The following is a 25693-nucleotide window of genomic DNA, read 5'->3' as shown; positions in this document are numbered from 1 at the left end:
GATAGGACTGCTAAAAGGAAAAGCGTTTTGTCCTTCATTTACTTTGTGCAATAATCAAATGTTGGCTTAAAATGTAAATACAACATCAATCTCTTTGCATACCTAAAAGTAAAATATTAAATAATTTAAAATTTAACAATAAGCAATTGGAACATGTTACGTGTCTGGGCATCATTCATTTCTACATCATTAATGAACACTTCAGATAAAAAATATTAAGCATACAGACCCAATAAAAATGTATAAAATTTTTTATTTAATACAGAGCAACAGAATTTATTCAAGGACTGATAGCAGAATGCTTTAGAAAAAAGGACAATTTTTAATATCGCATATTTTCAGGTACTTTTTCCCCTTTCAATTTTCAGAAAGAATAGATGCAATTTTAAGAGATAATTATTCAAAAACAATTTCATAAGAAAATCATGGTAAAATACAAATGTAACAAATTCAAATAAGATTCAGATGAAAACAGAAACTGGAGTTCATTATTTAAAATTGCATTATGATGTGTAAAAGATGGCAAAAAACTTTAGCATTAGCATTATTTGTAGATTTATATTTTGATACAATTCAAAACGTCTTGCGAGTATCAAAAAAATTGTTCTACGAGCACATCAATAGAATGAATAGTTAAACAGAATATTAAGATTTTAATTTAAAGTAATATAGCATACTACTTGATGGCATATTGGTTAAGTAAACCATGTCTGACGATTGTAAAATACAATACTATCTTTAGAATTTAGAAAGTAAAAAGGATAAAATCTTAAATTTACAAAATACTAATTGTGCCATTATTTAAAGCAATTAAAAAGTTAATCTGAACTATAGAAAAAATGTCCAGTTTATGAGATGAAAAGAAAATTAACAAGGCTCAATACATAGTGAATTATACAACTTCAGATTAGAGACAGTTGGAAGTGGACCCCAGCATAACTAGGTCCTGCATTTCTGAAGATCTAGCAAATCTGATTGATTTTTTTTAAAACCCAAATATATTATTTTAAAAATAAAAATTAGCTTACAATTCAAACTTAACTATAAAGAAAATTATATTGTTATCATCTGTAAAAAAATATTTCTCAAGATTGAAAAAAAGAAATTTTAAATTTAGGACTAATCAACAATGAATCACCTCCTTAATCATTTTATCTATTGAATACAAATATGGCAAAAGGCTAAATTATATCACCAAGGAATTTGCAATAAAACATGTCAGGAAATTAAACAAAATTACATCCCAAATAACATATTATAAATTTGTGAAGCAATATGTTTTGCTACTTGATTCACTAACAATGTTTTGTATAATTGAAATGTTAACTTTATTAAAATAAATTAATTTACTTTTTTTTATATTTCTTGTCAAGGCTCTACAAATTAACCTTGCACCACGTCACTTTTGTTCAAATTAGCCCAGCTCCAGACAATTTAGATATTTAAGTATATGATATACACAGTTTTTATAGATCATTTGCAATATTTTCACATGCCTTCTCATATCTAATACATTATTTGTCTGCATTTGATATTATGTGCCAAATTATATCAACAATATATAGATCTAGAAAATTATAGCATATTATCTTAAAATGTTCAAAAGCAAAATATAATATGAAAACAATACATTTACAAACATAAAATGATTCATAAAATTATTATGTTTTATGTTAAACAAGATATCTGAATATTCAAAATGTACTTTTAAAATCACAAACGATTATTAAAGTAATTTCATAGACAAAAACTATAAAATTATTATTTATATAGAGGAAATTAAAAACATGCATTTTACAAATTATATATTAAAACATATACAAATATATATATATATATATAAAGATGTACAAAAATTAGGAAACTTCAAAGAAATGAAAAACTCTTTGGCATATTTTTCAAGTGAAATAGTCATTATATATATATATATATTTAAAGTTTTAATCTTAATAAAAGTTTAAATTTACAAGCTGAAATGAAAAGAAATATACATTTAACTTTCCCCATTTATTGAAAAACTATTATTTACACTTTTAAGTTTTAATTACAAGTATAAAAATAGACTTTGTCTGCATTTGATATTAAGCTTCATAAAACATTAGGTATTAAGTATAAAGACTTAGTCGATTCTAGCTCTTATTTAAATATGTGCAACATTCAATAATACAATTGAAAATTTTTATCCTCATGGATGTGAAAGTGCCAAATATATTTAAAAATTAACATTCAATAATTATTGTTTTTAGCAAGGATAATAATCGAAATGTAAAATAATAGCTCTTTAAACTGCTTATTTTTTCCACTATGTGAAAATTATTATAATATTACTGTTTTGAAAATTTTTGACACTAATTATTAACACAATTTATATTGATTTTAGAGTAGCAAAAACTTACAAAGTAATGAAATATTACACCTATTAATCGAAGTTGCACAGCCACATAAAATGTCCTAGAAGGCAAATAAATAGGAAATAAATACATGCAGATCATCACTCAATCTTCATTGGCAGTCCTTCGCTCTTTGAGGAACTTAATCAATTCAGCTTGAGACACTTCCATCTAAAAGGGGGAAAAGTAAGTCATTAAGTAAATGTATTTTAGCACTTTAGAATAGTTAATGAAATAGTTTCCTTGGAACAGTTAATGGGTACAAATTTAAATCGTATCTCAAAATTTTGATTTTTGAAAATGACATCCAATGTCTATTAAAACTGAATTTGAGACACACTTTTCAAATTTTATTGGTTTTTAGGTCTAGTCAACTTTATAAACTTGGAAAAAAAATTTAATTTACTATACATATTTTTACCTTTTTAAGTAATAACTATGTGTTCAAAAATATTTGTTCTCAAATCAAAAGATTCAAGTCTTTCTGAAATGCTTTTTCTTACAACTTTCAGAAACTAATAAATTTAACTCTGGCCACCTTAATATAAACAGTCAGTTTTGAAAAGAAAAAATTATATTATCTGAGCAGATACATATTGCCAAGCTGCTCTTTCTGCTTCCAATTTTCACAAATAAAGTTTGATTAAATGGTGGGGATTTTTTTTTCCCCCTCCAATCCACTAAAAGTAATAAAGCATGAATTCATGCTTGAAATTTAAAATCTGCAAATTGGTTTTTTTTTTTTTTTTTTTTTTTTTTTCAAAATGACTTGACTACAACATTATTTTTATTGTGTTTTATATTATAACATCTCAATATGTGTATGATCTTTCTTTATTCTAAGTAAAAATTTATGTAATCATCAAAAAAAAAAACCTCCGTTTATCAAAAAATGACTTGGCATTTAGATTTTTCATAATCTCTGGGTGTCACATATTTCTCCGAAAAATATCTCATATTTAGAATCAATATTGTCTCACAATTCAATAAAAATTTTAAGTATGCAATTAACTTGAGTGTCAATGGACCAAAACAAATTCCACTCCTTTGTTTAACTAAAAATTTTGAAACAATTTGATGAAAAAAAATTAAATCCATTAAATGCAGATGTATAATTCTAATGACAGTTGCACAGTTCTAATAATCCATTTGTGGCATATCATTTAATTTCATTTTTGTAAGAAAAAAACGTTTATATGCAACGATCCAAACAATTTGAATGTTTATATAGCACCTGCAAAATTCAGCTTAAATAAGCAAATTTCCTTATTATGAAAGAGCAAAATGTAAATTACATGAAACTGGAAGACACAAAATGGGCACCAAATTATTGGGGGGAAAAAGTAATGAAAAATAAACATATAGTTTCTAAAGAATCTGAATATAATAATACTATAATATCATAAATGTACCATTAATGTATTTTAATGCACAGTTAAGGTTAAATCTTTTTTTTTTTTTTTTTTTTTTTTTTTTTTTTTTTTTTTTGCAGAAACAAACATTAGAAAGCAAATTTATACTGCATCAAGAAAGTTATAAGTTAAAAGTCATGTATAGAAGTGGGGTCTAGATATGTTAAATAACTTTACATTTCATTGGCTAAGAAAATTGATAATATCTGATTATACAAGAAACATGAGTAAAACTGGGTTGATTATCTCTATACTGCAGCTACTACGAGCATCATCTGGAAAAGAAAAAAAAGTTCCCCGCCCTTTATAAAAAGAAACAAAACAAAATAACATGGAAAGATTTATTGCAAAAGATAGAGCAACATACCAGTTACTTCTGAACCATTCAAACACAAACATACAAATTGTAACATTTGGGATATTGGGGGATAAGTTTTCGTATACCAGTTTCATAGAATTCTACCGCCTGGGAATGCAGCAGCATCTTACGGTTCTCTTCTCTTCATTTGTGAGAAAGTGATACCTAGACAAGTATTTCTTCATAGTACATGAACAGGTGGAAGTTGCTGGGAGCAACTTTCACCTGTTCTATAGGGTAGAAGCAATTAAAGGATGGGTGGTCAAACACATCTCAGCAAAACAACTAAAGCAAACGTTTTGTCGAATTTGCTATATGAGGGTGAGCGATGTCGTGCAGCAACATAATACCAGCACTGAGCATTTCACCCCTGATGTTCAGAATGTCTTATCGCAACTTCTCTAGTATTGCGCAGCAGCATTCTCCATTCACTGAATCACCCCTTGTCAAGAAGTTAATGAGCAAAATGCCTTTAATATCCCAGAAAACCATATACATCAATCTGCTTGACTTTGGTTCTACAGAGAGATTCAATGTGACACCAATGCATCGATTGTTGTTTGGTTTCTGGGGTGAAGAGAGCAACCCACGCCTCACCACCCGTAATGATCCTGTTGAGGAACTCATCGCCGTCATTGAGGTATTGCTGCAGAAGGGTCAATGTTGCTCCTATACATTTTGTTAGATATTTGGGTGTAAACCATTTCGGCACCTGGTGCACAATTTCTGAAGCAACAGGTGTTTAGTAACAATTTCATGTATCACAGTTTGTGATACTTGCCGGAAATGATTACTGAGTTCTGTAATCGTAAAGCAACGATTGCAGGCAAAGCAGGATGCATTGCCTGCATTACTTCAGATCATCATCGATGAGAGACGGCTGCAAACAGCGCGGTTTGTCATGAAACTTTTGAATTATCGACACCAATGACAAACCAACTGTTTGCTCATCACATCCTGTCCATATGCTGAAAACAACTTATGGATTTTGATTGGCACTACTAACTGTGTATTCAGAAACTTTATTAAGGTCTTCATCTCGCAAAGGAAGAAGAGAAGAAATAAAAACCAACACAATTTCTGCCACTACAACGCTGTTAATGTAAACACCGGGGAAATTACAACTGTTATATATGATAGTCACACCACAATCTATCAGGCTTGCATCTTTGCATTTTATTCCTTTTGTATTGCTTTGGGAAACTTTTTTTCAGAATACCACTCATATAAAATAAAGTTTTAAAAAAATACTTACCTCTTCCCTTGTCTCCACATTTCGCACTTTTACAACAGCTCTTTGCACTTCCGATTCCCCAAGAATAATTGCCAATGGAATGCCTCGAGCTTCACAATATTGAAGTTGGTCTAACAGCTTAGGATTTAGTTTATACGATTGTTCAGCCTGGATTCAAAGTGAATGAAACAAATATATCAAAAGGATAAATATAAACTTAATAAAGGATCTTTTAAAAATATTTTAAAAGCATTATTTTCAATTAAATACATTTCACTAAAATATAAATATGCAATTATATGAAATTCAAGGTAATAGGAGTAATGATTTACACTCTGTTTACAATATATTAATAAAACATAGAAAATGCAGTAAAATGATATTAGAGGTAAACCAATTTTTTTTTAATATTAATATTACAAGATATTTACATTTCTAATATGAAGAAAATATAGCTCTTGGAATATTGCAGCCATTTATTTACAAGATTGTAAAACTTATATCACTCTAAGAATCAATGTTACATAGATTAACTCACTTTTATGTCAGCATCCCACAATTCTCGACACAATTTCATTCTGTGGTGTGCTAACTTTTTCTGGGCTGTAGCTACATATACTTCAGTCTCTGTGCTTCGGATTTTTTTACCATTGGCCTAAAAATGTATAAATACTTTTTAAGAAATACATATTTGCAAAACTAATACTAAGTCATATAAGTAATCCATTTTAAAAAGTAGTTACAAATAAATAGTTATAAAAGAAATATGTAAATCAGCTGTAAGAAGATAGTTAAATGGAACTACAAAACCTTAAATTTAGATTATAACCATCAAAAAAAGATTTACATAAGTGAAAAATTATTTTCTGTTTAAATTCAAATTAATTAATTGAGAATCATAACTTATTTCAAGATATCAAAAAGATTATGACACTCTCTCAGAGACTCAAAAAGTAAAATGTTCAGTACTAAAAAGACATGATGCTTAAAAAATTTAATTTTATTGATTAATTTAAGCAAGAAATTAATTTATCAAATCTTTAAGGGAGTCTTATTTTCTAAAATTTTATTTTCAGCAATATTCAAAGATAATATTTTCCACCAAATTGGCCAGTAGTTTCTTACTATCCAAGAATGTTGATAAAAGGGAAATATATATTACAATAGGAAAATAAATAATAACAAAAAAAATAAGAAACCATTCTTAGCAGCTTTCCATGCCTTATCATTGAAAGCAATGAAAATTTCTTTGCTGTTTTCATTATGTGCACTTAATTTTTTAAATACTATATTGAACTTTGCAACTAGCAAAAATTTTCAAAATAAGAATTATATTAAATTTTCTCCATGATTATATTTAAGGCTAAGCGTTATAATTAGGTAACATTAAGTCAGACTAAACCATTTTTTGACTATTTATTTTAAGTATTGCTAAGAAATTATATATGTCAAATTATCCAGTTATAGCTTGTTGTGAAACTAATCTAATTATATCTTTTCATGCAAATTTTATTTTAACAGTTTGAACTTATCTAGTTGTAAAATTCACAATGCAGTACAACATCATTCAATAGTACATTACATAAGAAGTTAAAATATTTGATTTAATAATTTAAGCAAATTGGAGATCATCAAAAAATTAAATTTACTCTCATAAAACAGGGGACAAATTCCAGAAGTGCATAATATATCATGATTTGAAATGCCATAAATTAAAATTTTAAAATGTAAATTACAAAAACCAATTTGATTAAAAGAAATACCTACATTACTCTGCAGTTAATATGTTTTCATTCCCCTATAAATATTTTGTCTTCAATTTAGGAAACATACATAAAAATCTTTTTTGTTGCAATTTAAAATTTTCTTATATTTATAAGCATATACACTGTTTAACATATTTGTTTATTTTTATGAATTATACACTTTAATAAAAATGTTACTGGAAAATCTATATAATTCAAATTATATATAAGAGTCAACTTTTTTTTAAAAAAATTTACGTTTAAGAAAATTAAGTTCATTATAATTATTAAAACTTCACTCACCCATTATACTAATTTTGGGAGATTTTATACTTAATTGATTTTCTGACTTTACTGATTATGGATAAGCATTTGCAGTTTGCATATTTTCAATATGCTAATAAGAAAATTATTACTTTAAATTCTGTACAAGGGGTGTTCAAATGAAAAGGTAAGAAATGTCATAACAACATAATGTTAACGTATTTGCCTGTGCCACTATGAACTCAAGGACGCGGTGAAGGACTGGGTCTCGTTACGGCCAAAGGAATTCTGGGGAAAAGGAATCCTTCAGCTCATTAAATCAATGGGATCGTTGTGCTCAGGCCTATGGTGTATACTTTGAATAAAGTCTTCATTTATACCCACAGTGTTGTTTCGTACCTTTTCATTTGGACACCCCTTGTATGTCTTTATGTTGCTAAGTTATTAATATGATCTTTCTTTATTGCCTATATTCTAATTCAAATATAGTTTTTTTTATCGTTACAATTTTTATTTATTTACTTATTTTCTTTTACTATACAAGGTTTCATGGTTTTTGTGGTTAAGAGCATATTAATCTTCTAATATAAAAAGTAAATAAATGAAAATTTCTCTTCAATGAAAAGAAAATAAACATACTTGAAGTTTTGCTTCCATCAAAGAAAAGATTCGTTCAATTCCAATACTCATGCCTACACATGGTACATTTTTATTTTTGGCATCAAACATTCCAACTAAATTATCATATCTCCCACCTCCAGCAATGCTACCAATACTGGTGGATTCTCCATTCTCATCTACCACCTCAACAGGTTGGCCTATTATACAAACATTTGCATACATTTTAGTGACTTGCAATCATATGTTGCAGAAACTGTTTAAAAAAGGTATTTTGTAAACTAAAATGCAGCAAATTAATTAATATAAATGAAACAAGAAATTAAATCTATCATTACAAATTCACATTTATCATGTATATAAATTCTATAGTCAGGCTGAACACATTTAACTTCTTAATCAAGAAGTTTTTTCAACTATTTCATTAGACTACATTTTCAGGAAAATGTATCATATTACTTCAACAAAAACTTCCTATGATACTTAAGATATTTATGGATTTCGCAACATTTATTATTTGGAAAACTGGGCTACTAGATGCAGAAATGATACTTGAAACTAGATTGAAAGGTTTAAAATCCTGATACCTTTCAGTGCAGTAACAAATGATAAAAATAAGTTTTGTTAGAAATAAAAAAAATAATCTCGTTTACAATGTACAGTATCCAATTCATTTATTAAATATTTGACACATTTAGTTCTACAAGAAAACTATAATGCTATCAATAAAAAAAGACTTCATCATTCTATCTCATTATAGTATAAATAAAAAATATATGACAATTCAATATAGTATTTGGCTTGACATTTACAATGATAGATTCTGATACCTAAATATTTGAGCAAAATAAAAATTCCAGATATGATGAAAAGTTGTATTAAAATTTACAGAATTGTAATTATACTCTAAAATGAATGAACAATTTTAATCACTTTCACATAGATTAATAACAAATTATGTATCAAATCAGAATTTGATAGGTAAGGATTAAAGTTTCCATATCAAGAAGAGATTTCCTCACCCCATTAATATCAATAAACAATAAAATTTAAAAACTTACTTTTCAAGACTGCTTCAAAAATGATACCAGTGTAATAATCGAGACCTCTGGCTAGACTCAAATCAAATGATACCTAAAACATAAATAAACTTTACAATGCATTTTAACGATTGTATAGTGACATCTTTAAATGTCTTGAAAAGAATAAGAGAAAATTTTTACTTTTTCAACATTAATATTTATAATATATGTATACTAAAGTATTTTTTCTTGTTCTCAAGTATGTTGTAATTACCATATTATTTTACAGATAATAACAACAACAATCAGAAAAGACTGTCAAATATAATAAACTATTTCTTTATTTAATCTTTACAAGCTCCACCTACTCAAAATGATATAATGAACATACAAGAAAAGATCAACAAAAACATATATAACCTGCATAGAAAACTTAAAACATGGAATTAAGAGCAAAATTTAGAATAATAGCATTCACATAAAAGGAATTAATTGTAAAAAGTTGGTGAATAGAAAAAATTCTCTTAAGTATCTGGGGTTTTTTTACCCCTCTTAAAATTGAATATCTTTTCCTCCCTTTAAAATTAATGTCAAAAAATTAGATTATGAATGAAGAGAAAAGTTGGAGGTGCAACATTTCCAATAAAAAAAACTATCCTGACAAATGCATTGACAATAATAGAAGTGGATATAAATAAGAAATCAAATTTATAAATGAGAACAAAAATAATCCATAATGAAAACATACATATAAGGAAAGAACAACTTTAACCAGAAGGCTCACACTTGTTTAGAAATTAAAGATATATAAAAGCAAATTGTTCTGAACCAAATTTCCTTAGTTGCTTCAAATGTCTTTCATTGTCTATTATTTATATAACATATACATAGTAAAAAATATAGTAAAAATTTCAAAGTTTAAATACAAAATAAAAAATGCTCTATATAAAAAAATGTATAGCACAAACTAATTGCTTAATTAACCAATTAGCTTAGATTATTACTTAAAAAGATTCAGTTACAGCTTTAAAACTTAAAATGTGCAAATTGGTTGCTTCAAATAGTTGTTATATTTTATATTAATAATTTTTAATTAAAGCTATCAGAAGAAGTGATTTCTGAACATAATAAATTTTATTTCCAAGAAGGATAAAAATTAAAACTGAAAGATCAAAAATGAATTTTTAAATGATTTTTTCTTCATTCATTTGATTTTTCCAAAAATTCAAATTCATGTACAGTTCCAGAGGATCTCGAGTTGGATCAGATCAAGAGGAGATCAAATATTAATTTGAACCTCCAGGTACATAGCTGAAATAATTAATATATTAATTTCTTTAAAAAAATTTTGAAATAAAAAAAATTAATTTCTATATTTAAAAATGAAAACATTTAAAACAAATAAATTAGTGAATGAAATTCCAATAAAATCTATTGCAAGATTAGTTTTAAACTGCAGAATTTGAAACAAGATTAAAGATTGTTTAAAATTCAATTTAAAATACCAGCATTGATTTTAGTATCAATGGAAAGATTACTTTCCATTAACCCAAATGGATATGAAAAGTTTCAATGCAAAATACATTTTAAATATTTGAAAATGATATTTAAAAACTCAATAGTAATCTTAATTTATTTCTTCAACAACTTAAAATTTCAAATGATTCCCCCTCCCCCAATAATGAACAGCAAAGTTTTCTTCTTTTGAATTAGAGAGTCACTCAAGTAACTCTGAGTATGTGTAATGGTAAAAAAGGAGGGCTAAATAGCAAATAATTCCTTCCACTTCAGAGAAGGAACAACATTTCATGATTTCATAGCAAGGGTATATCTATGACAGAGTTGCCACTCAAATTTGGAAGACAAAAATTCCCAATATGTACATTCAAGGTATGAGGAAATGCAAAAATAGCACTCTAATGCTAGTTATAATGCAATATGATAATACAGAGTGGAAAAAGCAAAAAAAAAAATCATCAAGTGAACATTATTTTAAATAATAGCATACTAAAAAAAATGTGATCTTAAAAAAAACAATTTCTCTTTATTTATTAACGAGAATTTAGCAAGGCAAAATTTATAAATTAAGATTGGGGTGGGGGATATATTGCTTCTCATACTCTTTAATTGTAAGTCACACAAAATGAAAGACTCGGTTGAAATAAAACATATTTGTTAATCATTTAATGATTACTTAACAACAACAAAAAAAAAAAACATTAGAAAACAAAATTACTTTTTATTTATTTATTCAATTTTGCCATTTCATGTATCTGGGCATCAATTTCTGCAGATTTTTCAGCTATCAGTTTCATGGAACTAATCCTTAACAAATAAAGTACATCATTTTTGTACATGCTAATGTAAGATATTTCACATTTTTATAGCTATTTCACCATCAGTGAACATATGTGAAAATATTTCCAATATATTATTGCATACATTAAAGGACAAAGGTGATGCAACAAGTTTTAATACCATAAAAATCCAGCTTTAAATTATTATTCTTGATCTAAAAAGTTTAAAATCGGTTTATTTGCAGACATTAAATTTGATGTTTTCGGACTTGACATATCACCTTCTCCTACATTCTTTTAGATACAAACTCTAATATTAATTATGACTTTTTTAGACTGACACATGATTTTGTTTCCCTTTTTCAGCATGATTAATAAGTGCCTGTTTTCCCATATTACTTGGATTTAGTATTTTCTAACAAAGTGAGAAGTACATAACAAATGGATTTTGTAGGACTTCCTAAACCCTTTCAGCAAAATCAGGATTGATTTTTTTTTATCTGACCAATTCATATTAAATACCAATTTTTAGCAGCACATTGTCTTTTAAAAAATTCTCTAATCTACTCTGCATAAGCTAACACTTTCTCAAATGATAAACAAACCATTCAATAAACTCACGTGTGAGTGACTAAATACCACTGCAATGCGTCAATGTGAATGTTGCTATTTCCACTAGAGAAATGTATTCCAATATTTCACACAATTACAGAAGTCTTGTGCCTTTTTGCTAGAATTTGAGAATCTTATGGGGGAGGGGGGGGAAACGTGTCACAAGTTGAAACTGGACTGATCTATACAAAAAAAGGGAGACAGTAGAAAAGCTGCGAATTTTCGCATTACGCAATCGTGAATGGTATTATTTTGTTACTTCAAACTATGACTATGATCTTTCATTCTTGCAATCTTTAGAGATTGGCATTTTTTAGATGGGAAAAAAATAATAACTAAGACATTCAAAATTCCCTGCATTTCCCTGCTTTTTATGAAAATTTTGAAATTTCCCAGCAATTTCCCTTTTTTAAGTCCATTTTTAAATTCCCTGTGTTTTAAAAGTTCCCTTCTATGAGGTCATGAGATGTTGGCCTTAAACCAGATTACAAATTTAGCAATGGATCAGGAAAACTGATTAAATTTATTGGGAACATATGCAATTGTTTTACTAAGTCAGAATTGCTTATACAAGTTAATTTTTAATAAATAAATAAATTTCATAAGGGAAAATATTGCAGAAATTTTCACACGACCAAATGAAATAATATGAATTATATCTTCATAATATTAAAATCAATAAAGCTATAATACTTCTCATTAATATTTTTATGTAAGTAATGATGTGTTTTTATATATATTTAGCAGTACTTTTTAATATAATTAATGAATTTAAAAGGTAACTGGAAAGTGAAATGTACTGGTGTTGATAAAAATATAATATGACTTGTGATGAAAATCTTACTTTATCTAACACATTGTAGAGTTCACAATAGGTAAAAAATAGCTTCATAGATTCCAAGCCTTGAGCAGCAAACTTATTTTGAGCAAGTGACTCACATTTCTGCAATTCATCAACTAGTTCTGCACCACCTATTAAAAGGCAAAAAACATTTCCTTAATATGCCTTATTAATCATCTTCGAGGAATAACCATAATTATTTGAAATACAAAAATTGAAATACAATAATTCATAACAGTAAAAAATTTAGTTTTTTCTAATCCAATACTACAAACCTTTTTAAAAACAGTTTTGGACAAAAATTGCAAAAATCTATATATGTCAAATTCATACATATAAAAACTTTGAAATTAACATCTTAACTCTTTCAAGACTGTTGGTTTATTTCCTGAACTACTTATATCAAAGTATTTGACACATGATGATTCAGTTTTTAAACCACTAAGTGAAGAAAGTATATTTTTAAAGCGTAAAAATGTGCTTTCAAATAAATAACACAGTTTCTAAAATTCAACTTGATATATAAATAAATATAAATGCATAAATAAATTTCATATATTTAGTATTTTATTTCTCTAAATTAAATTTGTTAATACAAAAATATTTATTAAAAGGAAAGTAAATGTAATCAATGTGAATTATTATTTCATTCATAGTAACTATTCAAATGGATCAACTGAACCTTAACACTGAAGAAGGAACATGCACAATAAATTAAGCAGATTACTATAAATTGTTTAAATTTTGGTAAATAAAATTATAGGTGTTATTTTAAAAAATGTAACATCATTATAACCAAAAGTTCAGTAAAATGAAATGATTTCGTTTATATAATTCAAAACCATTTGGAAGAGATACTTTAAATGTTTCTAAGTATAGTGGTTAAAAACATTTAATCACTATGGAACATGGCTAATTTTGAATTGAACATAGTAATAACTGAAATAGTAAAAACTGGATTTATATAAAAAAAAAAATTAAAAAAATTGTTTAAAAATGAATACAGAAACAGAAAAAATGTTTTTAAATTAAAAATGGTAATTAAAATAATTTTTGTATATATTTAACAGATAATGTATATATTTAATAAATAGAGAAAATATCAATAAATAAGTAATTTTAATAAGCCAGAATACATCGTTTTTCATAGCCATATCTTTTATCATGAACTTTTTTATTATTTTAATTGAATATGATGCAGATCAATAAATACCATGTGTGAAGATTAAGGACCAAGACAAATTATAATTAATGACCAATGAGAGCATAAAATAAGGATTTATTTAATCGCTAAAGTTTCTTTTTTCTATTTTTATTTTAACTTCAAATTAAAAAACATATTTAAATTCCAACATTAAATTAATAAGAAACTCAAAAATGTAGGGAAAAATTTTCAAATTAGCTAAGTTCAAATGAATCAGGTTTAGTCTACCTAATTAAAAGGCATTATAACAAGTGAAAACCGTTCCTTAGATAGCTAGAAAAAAAGGAAAACATACCATGCTTCTTGACAAAATCTCCAATTTTGTCAGCCACACTTTCATCTAGATGCTTTTCATTTATCATTTCTTCTCTAACCTCTTCCCAAGGAGTCTGTTAAACAAAAATAAAGCAAAAAATTTATATAGAGGAAACACTAAATGATAGTGAACAGAAAAATAAATGAATTAAATTAGTATCAACAATTATTTATGAGAAAAAAATTAGTTGAAATACTGCAAGATAGTGAAAACATTTTTAAATTGTTTTATCAATTACAATACAATAAATATCATGAATACTATAAAATTCATAAGAAGGCAAAATTATTTTATTAGACACTTTGCATCTCATAATTAGTTTATATTATATAATATATGTAATGAAAATAAAAAAGTAACTTACATAAACATCTTGAAAAGTGTTAATATGCAGATTTACATGAAATTATTTTTGCATCTGAAGTAAGTCCAATTACATAGTAAAATAACTGGTTGGGGGGGGGGGGGGTCTTGAGTTTCATTTTAAAAGTTAATGCAAAATTCAGTGGCACTTATATACAATGGCAAATTAAAATATGATCACAAAAAAAGTATATATATTTATTGCATTTTGACCAGGGTTAATTCAATGCAAGAAATGTAGTTACTTTTAACATTAGTATTAATTTTTTTTTAACATTACTAGTCGGCAAACAGCTCCTCCACTCATATTATTAAGTTTTTAGGCTGTTAAACTACTACTAATGAAAATTTTTCATTTCCCTTTATTTGATAAGGTTAAAAATCATGAATTCATGACTGGAGATGAGACTTGGGTTCATACACATCTCACCCTGATGACTTCCTTGAAGTCGAAAAAAGTGTTGAACTGTTCAATCTGGGAGAAACATGAGGATGACCTTTTTTTTTCAACACAAAAGGCTTTTTGCATACATAGTTTTTGCCAAATATTGCCACAATGAATTTTTTTTTTATTGTGAAAATCACTTAAAAATTGATGGCCAGCTGAACTGTCAAAAGGCATTGTGCTCTTATATGACAATGCAAGACTGCATGCAGCTAAACAAATATGCTAACTTCTGAAAAAGTTTAGGTGGGAAGTGGGAAATCACTCTTCTTATAATCAAGACCCTTCACTTTGAGACTTCCATGTTTTTGATTCCATGATAAAAAAAAAAAAAAAAATCTTCCAAAACAACAATACTACTTAGATGATGAGGTGAAGCTGCAACCTAAAAATGTCTATTGAGCATTGGGATTTCTTTGCACAAGACAATGAAAAACTTGTACCTCAACAAAATACTTAAATAATGGAGATAATTACATTGAAAAGTAGATTTTTAATGGAACTTTAAGATACAAATAAAATTATAGTAAATTTTCGATCCTCTTTCTCTCTCTGTGCATGCATGCATAATTTTAGAAAAAACAGACTACTTTTGAATCCTTTATTGCTTAAAATCTCTCTAGAGAAAATTTTATTAATCCACTCAGGATATATACTACATGCGAGAAAAATTAGAGTTAGAAAAATTGTATTTTAAATCTAGTCTATTTTCAAAGAAATTGTACAGTAATTTAAAAATGTTCAATCAAAAATGTGCAAAAAATAAAACACAATTAAATATTACAATTCCTGGTATGAAATTATGACATTTGATTGCATATTAAATTATATTTTTAAAAAATTACTAAGTAGAAATTAACATTTAAACATGCCATTCAGAAATTTCTTACATATTAACTTTGATTACATTTACCAAAAGAAACAAAAATTTAAACCTCTACCAACTGAATTTATTAAATAATAATTGGGCATCCTTATAACTGCAAAAGAACCATTTTATTTATATACTGAATTGCTAAACAAAGAAACAAAAATTATGGTATGCATACTTTATACATATAAAGAATAATTATGTTTTATACATACACATAAATAAATAAATAAAACATTTCCTTTACCTTATCTAATTTATCAACTGAGGAGCATATAGTTCGGAATTTATCAGCAGGAACACCACAAACATCAAACATTCCATCTAAAATTTGTCTGTGATTAACCTAAACATAAATTGATTACGTTCAAACATTCTAAATAAAAAAAATAAGATGAGAAAATAAGAGCAGAATAATAAGTACTAACATATTTATAATTAAATAATCTTTTTTCAACATTCTCATCACTGTAGCAGGATTAAACAGTTGCCCTTAATAATATCAAGAGTATTTTATATAAGTTTTCCAAAGATCAATTCAACATATTTCATAAAGAAATGCTATAACTGAATTTCTGAACTATGTTCCAAACTGAATTTAGTTTTAAAAAGGAAAAATGCTTCCAATAAACCCACAAAGAGTTAATTTTTAAAATAATGAAAAATAAAGAGAAAGAATGATACAATTAAAAAAATTTTGAAGATCTGAATGCACACACATGCATATTAAGCAAAAGCAAATGCATGATAAAAAGGTGAATAAAAAGAAACATGAATTAATCAGCATATATATTTTCCTAATAAATAGTTTTTTTTACAAAGTTTATATTAATATGGGACTATGTAATTTTTAAAATTTTAATTAATTAGTAATTTAAAAAACTAACTTTAATAACATAGTCTCCAATATCAAGCTCTGAAAGGATTTCTTTCATAATACGAACACATTCTACATCAGGCACCATGTCATTGTACTGTCCAGCAATATCGAAATCCTGGAAGAATATAAAAATGTTATAAATTGAAAAATATTACAATATTACAATAAAAAAATAACCCTGACATTACAGTCTAAAACTTTTGATCCTTAAAAAAGCATTCAAATTTTAATAGATTATATAAAAAATTACTATAAATAAGAATTTCAAAAATATCACTTTATCATATTTTTTTTTTTTTTTTTTTTTTACTGTTCTAAACTTAATTTCTTAGTGTATTTTTCAAATAGGGAAAATTCAGTTTATAGATATATGGAGCTAATATTAGAAGGCTTGTTTCAAAATTATTTTTGCTAATACTGGAATAGGGAGAACAACAAAGAATTAAATTCCTAATGACTAAAATGTCTTTTGATATAGCTAATTTTGCTGCTTTAAAAATAAAACAAATATAACATTTATACATGAAAATCAAATGTATTTGACATATTTAATGTACTGATAAAAAAAACATCTTACACATTGATAAAACTCTCTGTAACGACCTTTGGACATAGATGGGTTATCTCTCCTGTACACTTTTCCTATATGATATCTTTTGAAATTAGTAATTTTATTCATTGCCAGGTAGCGAGCAAATGGAACAGTCAAATCATATCTCAAAGACAGTATTTCTCCTCCTTGGTCTGCCAAGTCAAAGATGAGCTTGCTGTCTTCTCCATATTTCCCAGTTAAAGTTTCCTAAAATTAATCATTTATTAATCTGCTGCGTTACTAAACGAAAAACAAAATGAATATATTATAAATCTTTTACTTAAAACTTCAGCAAAATTTTATTATAACTTACTTAACAGATGATATTATGAGAAAAAATTTATATTTAATATTATAAATTTAATCATTAATTTATTTAATTTTGAGTGGACTATATTTTACCAATAAAATGTTTCCTCAAAGATTTTCCGCTTTCAAGGGAAATGCAATAAAAACAATATGCCTTTCTTAAGAGAGGAAGAAAACTTTATAAAACACAACAATTTAGACGAATTCTGCCAATTTCTTTCTGCCATCATGTATAGTAATAATATGTATACTTTCTCAAACACAGAAGAAAGCATTGGATAAAACTGCAGTTCACTAAATGTTAGAATTAGGATTTCAAACTTTTCAACAGTGGAACAATGTGAAAATAAAGAATAAGATAAAGATTAATTAAAGATAAAGAAATTTTATTTTTAAATATTACACTACTAATACTAAGCAAAAGTAATACTACAACTATACTTAAGTAATTTATCTACATGTGCATTTATTTTTATTACTTTATCTTTATTATTCAAAAGTATTTCCATAAATCAATAAATAAAAGGAACAGCAGCTGAAAAAAAAATAGAAAAAATTTATTTAAAGTTAAATTTTTCAAAAAAAAAAAAAAAAAAAAACATTCAAAAATAGCAATTTTATCTTTAACAAAAAAATTGCCAGTATCAAATAAAAATTAATTATTAATTCACACATAGTTAATTTCCATTAACTATGTGCACAGCCAAAGCAGTGATGATTGCAAGCAGTTGAAAGTTCATATTTTGAAATGAAAGCAATAATTAAACTAAAAACATTTTTATTTGATAATAGTAAGGAAGCAATTAGATCTACAAAACATAAATGCATAGTTGTGCTTTCTTCTGAAAATGATGATAGTAATATCAAAATATAAATAATTTTAAATGAAAAAAAAATACAAACAGCATAATTTATATCTGTTAGTGAAACAAATAAGAATATTACAAATTTTACTACAGGAAATTCTTCAACATATTACATTGAAACTAATTAATTTGGTAAAATTGAACAAGTTTCACAAAAAGTTCTATATAAGAATTGCAAGTTTATTTTGCTCCAATGATGTTGGTATCTGTGGATCAAAAACATACATTGCATTACAGTTATTGGGATGCAGAATGAATACTGAAATACCATGCTTCAGTCAAATAATAACCCAAAATTGATTTTTATCAGTTTCAAGAAATTTCTTGCTATAGGATGATCCATTACATAAAAGAGAACGGGTAAAATATACTTGCTTGCTAAAGCAGTTTCCATAGATGAGTCACTGATAAAATACAGAAGCAGGATTTCTTATTTCTTTATTATATAATTTTTTTACATAAATATTGCATTTTATCAGTTTGTGATTGGAAGATAGCAAGTCACCTGATCAATGGCATTGAGCTTTATTTTGCCTATATTGTTTGAAATATTTAATAAATATTATTATGTTATAATAAATATTTATATTGTATTGATGCTCAAATGGTGACAAAAAAAGAAAAGTAAAGCTTTAATTCACAACAGATGAATTTAAAACAATATTATTTATGAATTCTACTTTTAGACAGACTGCTTATGGTAAACTTTAAAAACAGTGTAAAAATAATTTTTGTACGATATTCAGCTTTAATGTTATGGTAGAAATACATTAAAATTCTATTTTTATTTTTTAATGAAACTTTTAATTCTATAAGTTAAAAAAAGTGAAAACAAAAGCCATTAAAAAATATTGATAGAAACTGAACCTTAAAGAATAGAAGTTTTGAAAATCTTTTTCTTTATTGTTATTTCTTTTAAAATTTCAAGAACCAGATATATCAGAATTTCTTTTTATATATAAAAAATAAAATTTGGTCCAACAAAAATTTTCAAATATATGGTGGCATTAAAAAAAAGTGAAAGAAATCACAATCATTGAAAATCTATGGCTTCAAGTTAAAATTTTCATCACATAAGATTTTACATAATTAGCTAATGTAATTACACACAGCAATGAATTACAATTCAATACAATACAGGAAAATCCCTTTAATAAATTTTTCAAGAGATTGCTTCAAAATGTTATATTAATGAGAATTATAGTGGAATGCGAAATGGACTAAGAGGCTTCACAATAATTATTTTTAAAGTAGCTTCTTCCATGTTAAATATATCTCTTTGGTATACCAAATTTTAAGCACTTTTAAGATGCTTAAAAATGATTTTCAAATTTCAGCACTTTTGATGATGCAATTGTTTAGGTAAAAATTAAAATGTGCAAACAATCTGACTGAACTAATTTATAAATGCGAGTAATACGTTTGCATAAAACGACAGAATAATCTGCAAATGTTTTCCGGTGCAATATCATGGATGACAAAATATTCTGGCAATATAATACTTTAATGCATTTGGATGCATTTAAATTTTTGACAAACAAATTAGACATTTATTTTGCATTGCAGTTAAATGTAAAGGAAGAAGACAAAACTTACTTTAAGTTCAAATACTGGTGTATCTATAGTTTCCGCACCATGTCTTTTGAAACATTTAATAATTTTGGAAAAAGCTTTTTCTTTAACAGCCATTTGAACAGGTCCATAATCCCGCGTTCCCTGAAAAGACGATTTACAAAATATTAATAATATACATATATAATATAGCATATTTACTTTGATTGTAGATTATTATATATATTTTTATCACATACAAAAAGTTGCTTAAACAGACTTGAAAATAAAATTTAAATTAAAACTGCAGAAAGCCTTTATAAAGTTAAAAATAATGATAATAAAAGTAAATACAAAATAAATTTGAAACAAATATAATTTAAATATCTTGCCTTTAGTAGTTAAACTACTATCAAATACCATTGTGCATTTTACAGTTTCCAATTGTATATTACATCAGAAGTGTACCCAAATAACATCTTGAATAAAATTTTAAGTTGCCATTTCAGTACACAAATTAAACATTATGAAGGAATATTTAATCATTAACTTCAATTTTATTGAAATGCTATAAATCAACATGTTTTACTTAATTATATTTGCACTGAAGGATCTAAATGTAAAATATAGCAAAACTTTCTTAATGGCATTTGTGGTATTAACACAAAATTAAAGAATTTTATAGAAGGAAATATCAAGTTTAGGAAGAATAAAGTGATCAAATATTCCAACATAACCAGATCAGGCATATTTTTTGATTTCTTGTCTTCAATGAAAAAGAGTCTTGAATCTGAATTATTATAGTGCAGGGCCTGTGCTCATTTTTTTTAACATATTAGTAAAATGCAGAAAAAAAAAATCTTAATTATATTTAATTTTTTAAAAATCCCTTAAAAAATTCTCCTCTGAATTTTTACTAAACACCTAACAGCATGACAATAATATGAATTAATCAGCATGAAGAAAAATAATAAAGATAACACTACATTGCACTTTAAAAAAAAATTTCATTTACAAATTATTTCTTAATATTTTTATAAAGTTTTCCACACTTTTGCCTTACATTTAGCCATCATCCTCGGTCATGCATTTTACTTTACCAGACAAGTTATGAAAAATCAGATCACTTTATTTGAACACTACTTATAAATCATATACATGAAAATTCAAACAAAAAATATTCATACAAGATACTAAATTACCTTTGCAGTCTTAAGTACAAATTTCTGCTGACCTTCAGCTTCATGTTCAGTATTAGAACCTTGTGTCCCCTTCTTTTTTGGAACCTGGAAAGGGAAAGAAAATTAAACAGTTGTTGAATGAAGAATTTTGGAAGAATGTAACTAATATTCTGTAAATGACACATCAATTTCCTGGAATAATTACATATCATTTTTGGGTGGAGTTATAAAAGGTTAACTTTTCCCACCCTGTTCTACTTAATGTTTTTGTTAGTTATTGCATAGTTCAACTAATAGGTTTCAAATCTTTACAATACTGTCATGGTATTTAATGCAAACTAAGCCTTTGAAATACATCCTACATTCTTGAATTTACTTATCAGAAATTTGAAATTTACTTACAATATTAATCTTTACAAGATAAGTGTATTAAAATACTAATCAAAATAAATACATTACTTTTAACAGTACAAAACTACTTTGCCTTTCTAGTTTAATATTTGATACTGATGAATACAATATGCATTTTTTTATACAAGAATTATATTAAATAACAATTTAGAGACATGATGACTATTATACTTAAATTTCATAAAAAGACTTTTAATTTTAAGCATTAAAACATTATACAACATGCAAGAGATTTGGATCTTGAAAAGATTTAAAACACCTAAAATTAATCAATTTTATATAATTTTAAACTGGCCTTTAAAAATTTATAATTCATACAAGAAAATAAATTCTAGTACAAATGCAAAATATATTTCAAAAGCTCTAGTTCTAGTTATCTTTATTATGCCATTAGTTCTGGTTATTTTTATAATACTTTTGCAAACTTGGCTGAAATACTTGAAGGAAAAATATGACATTACACTAACTGTATCTCATTCATACAAAAATTTCAAATATGCACATACCAACAATATATATTTTTCTATTTTTTTAAAACTGAAGATGAAGTTAAAAATATTTTTTAAAAATAAATAAATGGGAAAAATTACAAGTCGGATAAAATATCCAGAAATTATCCAGAAAATTATATATATAATTATATTATTATATAATTACATATTATAATTATATTATTATTAAATGTATATCCAGAAAATTATCAAAAAGTAGAAACGTAATGTCTATTAATGGCTAACAGAACATCTTAGGTAGCATAAGCCAAACACCATAATCAGAATATAAAACTATCTTATATAACAAATAATAGATATTGAAGGTAATACAAAAGCTAACACAACTTCTTGAGACATTAATATATACAAGAACAATAATAGTAATTGATAACTATTCTGTACCTCAACAGAAAAGAGAGATAATGATCTCATGTAAGAAGTAACTGATGTAATTGATGATTTACGAAAGCATAGATATCGAAGGGGCACTATCATCAAATTCTTCATGTTTACTTAATCAAAAAAGAAGTTAACCATTCACAAGATCTAGAATTAAAAAATCTCTGAATTAAACTAATGCTTGTAATAGATTTTAAGAACAAAAAAAATGCATTTATTAATGCCAAAGGATAAAAGTATTAAATTACAACTCATAAACATTTTAAAATTCTAAATATTAAAAGTATATTGGATCAATAATAAGTTGCAAAATATATGTGATAGGGATCTTTTAAGAAAATTCATAATCCATTTAAAAATTTAAATAAAAAAAAAGATTATGACAAGTTTCAGATTCTAACTAACAATTGGCTCTTCTAACCAAATTTTACAGCTGTAAGTCTGATTAACTTAATTTAAATTAAAATGCTTAAGCATTATTAAACCCCACAAAAAAGGAAAAGATCTTCATCTTAATGTGATATGATCTTGCATAAAGGAAGACAGATTTCACATGCAGATTCTTAAACGTTCTTAAGCTAAAATACTATTATTGACACTTTCCTTAAATCGAATTATGTATCGAATTAAATTTGTGTTTAGAAATGCTTATGTCAACAAACATATAGAAATCAGTAAAAAAACAGATTAATATATGGAGAATCAGAAAAATCATCGTAAATATTTCAAACTGTTGATACATTTTTAACCAACCTGCTTTTATATTCATTATAAATACAAGCATAGAATCTAATATTTCTAACTTTTAAACTGAAGTAATACCATTAAAGGAATTGACTATTTTCTATACTAACTTTAATGAAATATCGAATTGTGAAAATTAAAAATATTTAAAATGTTACACATCAATTAGCCAATAAACACAAATCACATAATAGGAGAATCAATAAAAATTCGTATTCAGTCATATAATGAAAAGGCCACGTGCTAATTCAATAATTATAATTTCTACGTAAACTAAGACTTACCTTTTTTGTATTGGGTTGATCACCATTCATTACGTTAGCCATAAGGGTAAAACAACGAATAATTAATACGAAAGTTAATTTATTCGATATTCGGGTTTTGTTTTCGGTTCTCACAGTTGCAACTGCCACGCGAAGGAACTGAAAAATAGAATTGCAATGAGTTTAGATGAATCACATCTGGTAGAACCTAGCACGATAGGGATGCTCTAGTAATCATATAATGACGTCATGACGTCAAGCAGGGAACATCAGATGATGGCACAATAAATAAGATCTACAAATGGGGTTGAATTTTTTTTTTTTTTTTGCTTGTTTGTTAAGTAGAGAAAGATACACATAAGTCTGGCTCAATTGAACTGTAACGAAAAGTAACCCGAGAAAATTACCTCTTCATTGCATTCAAGTCGTTCTCCGACCAGATTATTAAATAGATAAATCATGCAACAATTTAGGGATTACGCAACTTCGGGGTACTAAGATTTATTTGTATTATAACTTGCTTCGCAAAGGTCGTGAACTTATTCAAATTAAAATCAAATATCGTTTATCGCTTCAAAATATTGTTTTTAATTTTGGGGTAGGCGGGGGAGGGGGTTCATAGTCATTTGTAAATTAGTGCGACTTTTTTTTTTTTTTTTTTTTTTTTGCAGTTTGACATAAGACAGCAATTTATTTGAATATTAGATTGAGGCAAGAATTTTTAATTTATTTACATCCAGTTGACTTCGTTGACTAGCTTGTTTGCAGGAGATATTGACAGTGGCGGAAGAGATGGGAACGGCTAAAATTTCAAACACAAAAAAATTATATCTTGTAATCTGAGACAAAAATGAACTCTTGTAACCGGAACTAGGATAATTCTAGGAATTTGTGAGGGTTATATAACTGAATTTGAACGACAATGACTGTCTAGTCGACCACAAAATAAGATGAGTACTGGTACCCATCGGGTTTAGAATAGTATCGAAAAAACATGAAATGTTTTTAAATCGATTCATTCTTTAATGAAAAAACGACTGAAAAATTCTATTTCGATATCAAATACAATGCTCTCCCGAGTTTACGGTCTAATGTACCGGAAGGGCAGGTCGAATAACAAAAAAAGGCCGTTTGGTGAACTCACTTCCTGCCTCCCAATAACAAAGTTTTTATACTAAAACTCACCGTTATAATACGTATTTTCTCACTTCTTATTTAGTACTAAAGTCTCCATTTATTTCAAGCCATGTAGAATGTGAAAGCGGCCACGACCCACTCAATCATAAAAGCAGTTGCATGTAACGTGTTGAGTTAAAATAGAAGGATCTGTAATAGTAGTTTATGTATGTTTGTATACTGCCTTTCAGCATGTTTTTTCTTACTTTTATTCCAAGTGCACTAGCTTGTGCAACACATCACGTTTCAATTCTGTTCGATTTTTTTTCAGTCCCCCACTTACTTTCCCCAATTCCTAAATCCGAAGCTATATTTTTGCAGCTACACCGGAATCTAGTCGCTGTATAGCGCTTAATTTCCCTTCCATAGTCACTACAATTTTTTTTTATTATTATTATTTTAACACCCGTTTTGAAATCTTCCCTGTGACACACTTAAAAAATATTAACAACAACCCAAGAGCAATTTACGAATACTGTGCAGTTATAATCAGGAACAGTGGCAACAATTGAGGTTAAAAATGTACAATCCACGATTTTTTTGAATAAGAAATATTTATTCTGTTAATATTTGTCCCAAATAACTGTTATTTTAATTACACTTTTATTTAAAAGTTATTAATAAGTATTAATAATAAAATTTATTATTAATAATTCATATTTAATTTATTAATTTAAGTAACATGCGATTAGCATACTTTTTCATTTGAGTTAAAGTTTTAAATTTGATTTTTTTAAAGCATTTATTTAATTTATTTATAGGGAAAAAAATATTTTCTGAAAAAAATTGAAATAAAAGAGTATCAGTTCTTTAAAATTTTCACTTTAGTTCTATA

The 25693-nt window shown here is 26.3% G+C and overlaps 1 protein-coding gene across 2 annotated transcripts; it reads right to left on the bottom strand.

Moving 5' to 3' along the window:
• Positions 1-233: 233 nt before the first annotated feature.
• On the bottom strand, positions 234-23857 carry LOC129972516 (histidine--tRNA ligase, cytoplasmic-like). 2 transcript variants are annotated; one of them, XM_056086677.1, is made up of 14 exons: positions 23704-23844; positions 22679-22822; positions 21393-21476; positions 20236-20355; positions 17450-17671; positions 16880-16987; positions 16240-16338; positions 14293-14386; positions 12797-12924; positions 9083-9155; positions 8043-8221; positions 5933-6049; positions 5416-5562; positions 234-2561 (listed from the first exon to the last, which is right to left on the bottom strand). In XM_056086677.1, exons 2-14 carry the CDS (start codon positions 22781-22783, stop codon positions 2496-2498), a joined length of 1542 nt encoding a protein of 513 aa, XP_055942652.1. In that variant the 5' UTR covers positions 22784-22822; positions 23704-23844; the 3' UTR covers positions 234-2495. The 2 variants fall into 2 exon arrangements, with proteins under 2 accessions (XP_055942652.1, XP_055942653.1); XM_056086678.1 differs by lacking the exon at positions 22679-22822 and having other exon boundaries at positions 23704-23857.
• Between the last annotated feature and the right edge of the window lie 1836 nt (positions 23858-25693).

Source organism: Argiope bruennichi, chromosome 6 (assembly GCF_947563725.1).
Source record: "Argiope bruennichi chromosome 6, qqArgBrue1.1, whole genome shotgun sequence".
In the NCBI taxonomy this organism is placed as follows: Eukaryota; Metazoa; Arthropoda; class Arachnida; order Araneae; family Araneidae; genus Argiope; species Argiope bruennichi.
The sequence above is the reverse complement of the archived record's forward strand: the minus strand, read 5'-3'. Positions and strand labels throughout refer to the sequence as shown.